The 10,062-nt window shown below is 42.6% G+C and overlaps 1 protein-coding gene across 2 annotated transcripts; it reads left to right on the top strand.

The window, feature by feature from the left end:
* LOC311135108 (uncharacterized protein) lies at positions 1-9,953 on the top strand. Of its 2 annotated transcripts, none has more exons than XM_084168987.1 (20): positions 1-79; positions 3,884-3,968; positions 4,085-4,185; positions 4,295-4,409; positions 4,738-4,912; positions 5,013-5,124; positions 5,260-5,366; positions 5,475-5,601; positions 5,808-5,928; positions 6,271-6,356; positions 6,581-6,723; positions 6,870-6,929; positions 7,052-7,115; positions 7,492-7,586; positions 7,797-7,925; positions 8,093-8,207; positions 8,466-8,603; positions 8,886-9,052; positions 9,209-9,291; positions 9,401-9,953. In XM_084168987.1, the coding sequence occupies exons 2-20, from the start codon at positions 3,928-3,930 to the stop codon at positions 9,600-9,602; spliced, it is 2,181 nt and encodes a 726-aa protein (XP_084025113.1). In that variant the 5' UTR covers positions 1-79; positions 3,884-3,927; the 3' UTR covers positions 9,603-9,953. The 2 variants fall into 2 exon arrangements, with proteins under 2 accessions (XP_084025113.1, XP_084025112.1); XM_084168986.1 differs by lacking the exon at positions 1-79 and adding an exon at positions 2,919-2,980.
* The last annotated feature ends 109 nt before the right edge of the window (positions 9,954-10,062 follow it).

Here is a 10,062-nt window from a genome sequence, read left to right as displayed (position 1 = left end):
GAGTGGGATTTGTAGCGCTGTATGCAGGAAGTCCTTCATAATATTCTCTGTTATTTCTCCCTCCTTTTCCTGAATACCCGTAAGTACTAGATTTTCCCTCATCGATCTAGTTTGGATGTCTAGTAAGGCTTCTCTCAGAAGATTGTTCTCCTTTTTTAATTCCCTAACGTCCGTTTCCATTTTAGAGACTGTCACTTTTATTTCTTTGGTTTCTTTCTCCATTACCAAAGCTTTTTCGTCACTCATTTGAAGACTCGCTTTCAACTCTTTTACGTCTTTACTGACCAATTCTAATATGCCCAATTTGTCATTTATCGACTTCAACAGGTCGCTTTCCACACTTACCATACCTAGTGGTGAAAAGCATATATCATCTGTATCTGTCGATGAGTCGCGTTTTCTTTTGGGGATCGGCTCTCCACGCTTGTCTTCAGTCATGTTTGGGTGTTGCTTGTTGTAGTAATATTTGTCGATATATTTCTCTAGCCTTATGATCTTATTTCTGTTATTATCCAGATTGAATTATATGAACTGCGAATATATGAAATGCTAATATTTAGTCTAACTTACTGATTTTGAATATTATGTTTTTATCTTGAGGTGTTTTGTACCGATTTCTATTCAATACGCCATCTTGTTTACGCGTGCCAAAGTACGTTCATCTCTAGGAGGCAGATTTTCCCATGATGACCCCTTGACCCCCCCCCCCCAATCTACACACAATACTCCATAATGACAAAGCAAAACCAGGTTTTTAGAATGTTTTGCTAATTTATAAAAAATAAATAAAACTGAAATATAACATTTACATAATATTCAGACCCTTTACTCACTACTTTGTTGAAGTACCTTTGGCAGCGATTACAGCCTTGAGTCTTCTTGAGTATGATGCTACAAGCTTGGCACACCTGTATTTGGGGAGTGTCTCGCATTTTTCTCTGCAGATCCTCTCAAGCTCTGTCAGGTTAGATGGGGAGTGTTGCTGCACAGCTATTTTCAGGTCTCTCCAGAGATGTTTGATCGGGTTCAAGTCCGGGCTCTGGTGGGCCACTCAAGGACATTCAGAGACTTGTCCCGAAGCCACTCCTGCGTTGTCTTGGCTGTGTGCTTAGGGTCGTTGTCCTGTTGGAAGGTGAACCTTCGCCCCCAGTCTGAGGTCCTGAGCGCTCTGGAGCAGGTTTTCATCAAGGATCTCTCTCTACTTTGCTCCGTTCATCTTTTCGCCAATCCTGACTAGTCTCCCAGTCCCTGCCGCTGAAAAACATCCCCACAGCATGATGCTGCCACCACCATGCTTCATCGTAGGGATGGTGCCAGGTTTCCTCCAGACGTGACGCTTGGCATTCAGGCCAAATAGTTCAATCTTGATTTAATCAAACCAGAGAATCTTGTTTCTCATGGTCTGAGAGTCTTTAGGTGCCTTTTGGCAAACGCCAAGCGGGCTGTCATGTTCCTTTTACTGAGGAGTGGCTTCTGTCTGGCCACTCTACCATAAAGGCCTGATTGGTGGAGTGCTGCAGAGATAGTTGTTCTTCTGGATGGTTCTCCCATCTCCACAGAGGAACTCCAGAGCTCTGTCAGTGACCATCGGGTTCTTGGTCACCTCTCTGACCAAGGCCCTTCTACCCAGATTGCTCAGTTTGCTCAGGAGTCTTGGTGGTTCCAAACTACTTCCATTTAAGAATGATGGTGGCCACTATGTTCTTGGGGACCTTCAATGCTGCAGACATTTTTTGGTACCCTTCCCCAGATCTGTGCCTCGACACAATCCTGTCTCGGAGCTCTACAGAAAATTCCTTCAATCCCATGGCTTGTTTTTTGCTCTGACATGCACTGTCAACTGTGGGACCTTATATAGACAGATGTGTGCCTTTCCAAATCATGTCCAATCAATTGAATTTACCACAGCTGCACTCCAATCAAGTTGTAGAAACATCTCAAGGATGATCAATGGGAACAGGATGCACCTGAGCTCAATTTCGAGTCTCATAGCAAAGGATCTGAATACTAATGTAAAGATGGTATTTCTGTTTTTTATTTTTAATAAATTTGAAAAAATGTCTAAAAATCTGTTTTTCTTTGTCATTATGGGGTATTGTGTGTAGATTGCTGAGGGATTTATTTATTTGTAATCCATTTTAGAATAAGGCTCTAATTTAACAAAATGTGGAAAAAGTCAAGGGGTCTGAATACGTTCCGTATTTATTTTTACTGACAAATAAAATCAATCAATCCAAACTGTGCAGCTGCCATTTTGATAAATTGAAAAAGACAACTGTTTAAAAACACCCCAAAAGTTTAATGGCATTCAGAGATTGTCAATCCAAGCCTTCGATACTGGGTAGGCCTACAAGGTGGGGTGGGATGTTCGTTCTGTTTGTCGAGATTGACATAGTCTATTTATTGTGGTGTTGAAAATGTAAACCATGATATTGAAGTGCCCAAAGTCAGTATGCTTTGTTTATTGGTTGTGTGATATATTGGCACAGAAACCTGTTGGTGGAAAATGTGTTGCATATATTTTATATAATTATAAATATGGCATCAAATGGTTGAACGTCTGATTTCTCACTAGCTAAGCATTGACTGCAGCCGGCTCTGATCATAGTGTAGGCCTAATGAAACAGGCAGGGAGAGTGAGCTTGTCTGTCTGTGGCATCGACTTAATTTTATTTCATTACTCATGTGTTTCATAATATATAAAACTTTTTGATACAAGAGTAGCTCTGATCTTAGCAAATTGTATAACGGTGTGCATTGATAACGGATATATTTTTAGATACAGTTTTCTTATTCTTATAATGTTCATTTCCAGTTGCATAAACTCAGTCATACTGGGTGAATAGATAGAGGCCAGAGTTCTATGGTAAAGGCAAGCAAGCTGTGTCAACAAAAAGCATGGCAGGGTCAAAGTTCACTCACTCTTCTGTGCAAAAAGTCTCATTCCTCAGTTTCTCTCATTTCTCACACGCTGGGGAAGGTAAGCATTAAGAGCAGCATTGTTGGTAGAGAAGAGGTTTATTTCATAATGAGCTGATATGAATTATGGGAAATGGAATGCCTGGTACCATTTATACAATATGTTAGTGATATCAAGGAATTAATTAATGAGTATGTCTTAAATCATAATGGCATGAAACCCTTTATCTACATCCCCAGAGTCAGATGAACTTGTGGATGTGCATTTTTATGTCTCTGTGTGCAGTTTGAAGGAAGTTGCTAACTAGCTTTAGCACAATTACTAACTAAATGTTAGCACAATGACTGGAAGTCCATGGGAACAGCTAGCATGCTAGCTGTTCCTGTAGACTTCCATTCATTGCGCTAACGCAATGAATGGAAGTCTTAAATGTATCACCGCTGGTCTAGCATAAAATGCAAACTGTGACGATTCAGCCTTTATTATTTAAGTGGTAACTTGTGGAATAGACACCGGCTGGAATGCAGTTTTAACCAATCAGCATTCAGGATTAGACCCACCTGTTGTATAATGTGTAATAAGGCCTTTTTTTGTGTGTGAAGTTGATACATTATGTGGCCCTGTCTTTGACAGAGCCCTTTCTTCAGTTTGTTTTTTAAGGAGTAGTTCTATTAAGTAACAGTTGACTGTGTTTTGCTCTACCATTATGACTTAATATGAACAATTAAATAATTTACTTTACATATACCTTATTGGAAAGGGTCTTTGTTCAGTTCTTGAATGTAGTGGGATAAGAAAGCGATAAGAACACAAAACACTTATTTCACAATGTTGCAGACTGCACTGATGTTTTGGGTGTAGATTTATCGCTGTGTGGGCCCAATAGTGGGGGACTTAGTTAGTCCCAACTAACTGGAGAATGGAAAATCTACTTAATAGGTGAATTGTATGTGTGCCTTGCAGTGACGTGGTACGCTACTCACTGCAGCTTTTGATGCCGGGAATCCATGGCTGAGAAATCTGTTTTGTTTTCCATCATGAAATTAAGGTAACTCCCTGTGAAGATTTTTCTGTAACTTGGATATGCAATTTGACAAAACGTTGGTAATTTATGTTGTTTTAAAATGTTATTCTTGAATTCTGATTTGTTTATTCTGCTGTCAGTGTTTCCCTTAGAGATTCTCAGTTGAGGTTGCTAAGAGAAGTATCTGCACAACTCCTAAAACGTGGCATCTCAACATTTCACAGCAGATTATGCAAAAATGGTAAAGTCAGCCCCTTCTATAATAATGAATAATAAAAAAAAATATTAAAGACTGACTTTGAATTTACCCTCATTGTAGTATTGAAGTCGGATTCTCCCCCCCCCCCCAGATGGTCTCTTCCTCGTCCATCCGGCAGTATCCCAGGCATTGGCAGAAAACAGACCAGTGGTGGCGCTAGAGAGCACCATCATCACCCATGGCATGCCATACCCACACAACCTGAGGTATGTGCTGCAAAGATGTCAAAATGGGAAGGACTTTGTAAGACAGAAAGTTCCTGATATATAAAAAGTAAAATGCCATGCTATAAAGCTAATTTATTCTGGCAACATTTACTCCATTTAGCAGACGCTCTTATCCAGAGTGACTTACAGGAGCAATTAGTGCCTTGCTCAAGGGCACATTGACAGATTTATCACCTAGTTGGCTCAGAGATTCGAACCAGCAACCTTTCGGTTACTGGCCCAACGCTCTTAACCGCTAGACTACCTGCTGCCCTTAATTCAGTATTGGAAGTTACTACTTCAACAGTCACTGTTTTGCCTCATTCAGCACAGCCAAAGAGGTAGAGGCCATAGTAAGGACTGAGGGAGCCACTCCTGCCACTGTTGGACTGCTCCAGGGGAGGGTTCATGTGGGGTTGTCTTCAGAAGAACTGGACTACCTAGCCCAGAGTAAGACATCGCTGAAAGTGTCCCGCCGAGACCTGCCCTACGCCATCAGCAAGGTGAGCACCTGTCAAGGTTTGGACAAACAACCGAAAAGCCACTCCATTCAGTCTCATTCAGTTTGAATACCTTGCTTACCGGTGTGTGTGTGTTCTCCAGGGTCTCTGTGGTGGCACCACTGTTTCGGGCACCATGATAGCAGCACACAGAGCCGGTATCCATGTCTTTGTCACTGGCGGTGTTGGAGGAGTGCACCGAGATGGAGAGAATAGTACGTTATTGGTTTGAAGCTACTGTAGCCTCAGTGAAATGACATCATCATCCACAGTGGGGAGACTTCATGCTTAGGATTCAGAAATAAACAACAACAAAATGTACTGAAATTGTTAACTGACCATCTTCTCAGGTATGGATGTCAGTGCAGATCTGACAGAGCTAGGCAGGACTCCCATTGCTGTGGTCTCAGCTGGAGTCAAGTCCATCCTTGACATTGGCCGCACCCTGGAGTACTTGGTTAGTGGTTATTGCTAGATGGTTTTATACATGGTCAAATGCATAGATTCCACTGCAAGAGATTCCATTGCATCGCAAATAATCATTAACAATTGTGTACTTTCTCAGGAGACACAGGGTGTGTGTGTCGCCACATTTGGGACCTCCAAGAATTTCCCCGCTTTCTTCTCTCCACAAAGTGGGTTTACCTCCCCTTACCACGTCAACAATGCTGAGGAGGCTGCAGATCTCATTGGTAACGCAGATAAATATTTTATGTCTTGAGTAGCAAAATGTTCAACTGACCCAATATTGCTGTTATTTCAGGGTCATTCTGAACTGATAATATAGACATGATCATAAGACATTATAAGGGGGTCACACGTGCTTACGACAAATCTTCCAATGTATTATGACTGCATCATAATGTACTACACCGGTCTCTTTCCCCCTGGTCGACAGCGGGTACGCTGTCCCTGGGTCTACAGAGTGGGCTGCTGTTGGCTGTGCCCATCCCTAAGGAGCATGCAGCAGCTGGACAACAGATTGAGGACGCTATACAGGCTGCACTGGCAGAGGCCATGTAAGGAAGCGATGCATTAGGTTCAGAGGGATGTTTCACTCAAAATATAACATAAATCAACTTTCCACCTATCTTGGCTGTAGTTGAATCCCCAATACATGTATTTTGCCTACTTAGGTATTGCCATTAAAGCCTTATTTATTGAGCACTTCTCATGGTCCGTCTGTGCCGGGTGGTGTTTTCTAAACGGTTATTTCCTGATCTCTAGATAGTTGCTTGCATGACTGACATCACAGGAAGTCTGCTTATCAGAGTTTATGTTTGGTTGCCTTGATATACGAGAAGAAAAGTATCAGCCACACGATGAACTCTCTGTTGCCTTCGTACGTATTTCCCCTGTAGTGCTAAAGGTATAAGAGGAGGAGATGTGACGCCCTTCATCCTTCAAAAGGTCAACGAACTGACCCGAGGAAAGTCCCTCCAGGCTAGTATCCTTCTCTGATCAATACCGTGATGTGAGAAAACCACGCTGAAGAGAGGGAGGGAGGGAGGGAGGGAGGGATCATATCAGAGTCATTCTTAGTGTAAGGTATAAAAATTAAAAAAAGATCTGACATCATAATTGTTGATTTTTTAAACTTGTTTTATCTATATATAACTGAATATTTGTATCATCATTACAATTAAGGTCCTTAATCTGATATTCCCAAAGATATCGCTCTCATCCATAATAATGCCAGGGTGGGCAGTCAGATAGCCTGTGCACTGTCTGAACGAATGCAGAAGAAGACTAGGACACCTTCTGCTCCTCACGCAAAGGAGAGAGAGAAAGATTTGGACTCTCACTCAACCATTGTGAGTACTAGTCATGTGTTCATCATCGATATGAACCAACCACTCTTGTCTTGTAGAGCACATCAGTTTTCTTACTCTAGTTTTAGCTTGATGGACAGTGTTTAACATGCTTGCTGTACAATACCACTGTGGCTCTTTCATCACAGGTTGTCATAGGTGGTGTGAATGTGGATTTTATTGCCAAGGGGAAAACAGATAAGCTAGTGGTACGTTCACACTAACCCTGCTTATATCAAGCATCTACTACTGCACGTCTAGAATATTCAAATAACGTCAATGACACATGGGTTTCTTTGATTGCTCAATTGGCTGTTTATATATTTCACAGTTTGGACAGACGAATCCTGGAAGTGTCTGCCAGTCATTTGGTGGAGTAGGAAGGAACCTCGCTGGTTAGTTATTTAATCAATAAGGCACGAGGGGGTGTGGTATATGGCCAATATACCACGGCTAAGGGCTGTTCTTAGCACGACGCAACGCGGAGTGCCTGGATACAGCCCTTAGCTGTGGTATATTGGCCATATACCACAAACCCCAGAGGTGTCTTACTGCTATTATAAACTGGTTGTCAGCGTAATTAGAACAGTAAAAATACATGTTTTGTCATACCACGGCTGTCAGCCAATCAGCATTCAGGGCTCGAACCACCCAGTTTATAACATGCAATTATGTCTACATAGCTCCTATATGCGGAAAAGGTTAATCAAACTTTTGCATTGAGTGAAGACAGTTTAATGTTGAGTTCTTGTGTGAAATTTTACCCACCAGACATTCTGAGCAGAATGGGCCAAAGACCTCTCTTCATCTCAGCTATTGGAACTGACTCTCACAGTGATGCTGTGCTGAACTACTGTCGGCACATGGTACGTATGTGGAGAAGATTTAGAGCGGTGTTCTGACTTGAGATCAGCACGTTTCCATTTAAAATCAGAGTTGTGCGAGTTACTTATCTCAACTCTAAATCGGGCCCTTAACGAGTAGTAACAATTTTATATGACCAAATGCAAAGCGGAATGAATCCCTCTCCCGTAGTATTCTGGCATGACATTCTTGCCTCTTTGGATTTTCCTTAGAACACCAGTGGCGTCGCTAGGCTTAAGGAGCAGCGGACTGCTACTTATTGTGCCGTGATCACCGAGAGCGGGGATCTGAGTCTCGGATTGGGCGACATGGACATCCACCAGCAAATCACAGAGCAGTATGTGAGTATTTCTGAAGCGGGTACTTCATTTACATTTTAAACTGTAAAGAGAACCTGATTTACTACACATAAAAGTACACATATATAATGTTTTTTGTCATGATGATTGTTTTGTTTTTTATATAGAATAGCACTGAAAAATAACACATTGCCTATCTCTATATACAGGTGTCCCAGTTTGAGGAGAAGCTCTCATCAGCCTCTCTCGTGTGTCTGGACGGCAATATACCCGTCTCCACCATCGACTATGTTTGCTCCTTCGCCAAAAAGCATGCAGTGCCAGGTTAGCATGGAGAGCTGACCGCTTTGACAGTCATCAATAGTGATCGATTACCATTTTCTCACCATCAGTGCATGTCTGTGTGATCAGGGCCCCTATTCACAAAGAATCTGAGTCAGAGTGCTGATCTAGGATCAGGTCTCCCCTGTCCATGTAATCTTATTCATTCTGATCTAAAAGGCAAAACTGATCCTATATCAGCACTCCTATTCTGAGACGCTATATGAATACAGACCCTGATGTGATAAACTTGTGTTGCAGTGTGGTATGAGCCAACTGATTGTGACAAGGCGTGCAAGCCTTTCCTGTCAGACAGCTGGAAAGCCCTGGCCTACACCTCTCCCAACCTGGCTGAGCTGTGTACCATAAACAAGGCATTGGGCCTCCCAACACCTGCAGGTATGATAGTCAGTCATTCCTGCGCACTGAGATCATTTCTGGAGCCTACTGTATATAATACGGAATTATCCTGGACCCAGCTATGTTTGTGCTGTGGAGCCAACTCCTATGCTTGGCTTAACAATGACCATAGCAGTTGACACTTCGCAAGACATCACAAACATATCTGAGACCAGGCTAGATATAATAAGTAATGCACACACTATGACGTTTTTGTTTGATAGGAGCTTGTGCATGATGATGAGCTGTCTGATTTAATGTGGTCTTGTCTTGTGGTGTCAGTGCTGCCTAGCTCTGTGGAGGAGGTGCTGCGCTGTGCCATGGCTCTCACACGCCCCCTGCTGGACCACCTGCAGTGTGTGGTGGTGACCCTGGGTGCCATGGGAGTGCTGCTGTGTGGAGAACATAACGCTGGGTCTGTAGACCTGCAGCCTAGGAGAGGAACAAGGGTAATAGGATACCTTTATATAGACTTGTTAAACCAGCCTGATCGTGAGCTCACATTCTCACATTCTGTTTCACTTCTAAACTAAACGTGAGCATCTTGACAAACATTTATATCTTTAAACATTATGGTGATGATGATGATGTTTTTTGTTTTCCAGAAGGGTCGGCTATGTGCCGTCCACTACTCTGCTCTGGCTCTGACCGCAGACGAAACGGTGAATGTCTCAGGAGCCGGAGATAGGTCAGTAGCTATCTAGGGATGGGAGTAAACCAAAAAATTTAAATGAAAAAATGTATCGCCATAGGTGAAATGTTGGTTTCCCACTCACCCCTCTCTCCCCTCTCCTCAGTCTTGCAGGTGGGATATTGGCAGGGATGTTCCAGAGCAGAGACACTCACAGCTGTGTTAGGATGGGGCTCCTGGCAGCACGCCTGTCACTGGCCTCCCCACACCCCATCTGCACCACTCTGACCACAGACTCTGTGGACCCAAACCAGGTCCAACCACCCCAACCCTGGCCTCAACCCAACCTCCTGTGGCTGGAGCAATGAAGAAAGATCCGTTATTATAACGTTGTCATCTTGTTGAACCATCAAAATAACTTCTCAATGTTTAGTTCAGGGGTGTCAACCTCATTTTTTATCCCAGGGTCTTCAACGAGGTCCAGAGGGTTGCAATGAACATTGGTTATATTTCCTCGCTGTCAAAATTTGCAAAATAAAATCCCCTATCCATCGTTTTGGGAATTGATTATGGTCCCCGACCATCTAGCTTTCCTTTCCGTGATTATGTTTGACACCCCTGGTTTAGTTCAACCACCTCACCTACCATCACGGTGACAGGCTGCTGTTAATTTGCATCAATTTTGTCATAATTTTCAATAAAATACTTTAATACTTCGACTTACTATACTACTGTATTTCGACTTACTATACTACTGTATTTCAAGTATGTTGATAAAAAAAATCAATTAACTATATTTCCCACAATGCACTGTTGGTATCCTTCTGC

This window comes from Coregonus lavaretus (genome assembly GCF_964263955.1).
Source record: "Coregonus lavaretus genome assembly, chromosome: 9".
NCBI lineage: Eukaryota > Metazoa > Chordata > Actinopteri > Salmoniformes > Salmonidae > Coregonus > Coregonus lavaretus.
This window is presented reverse-complemented; position numbering and strand designations above follow the sequence as displayed.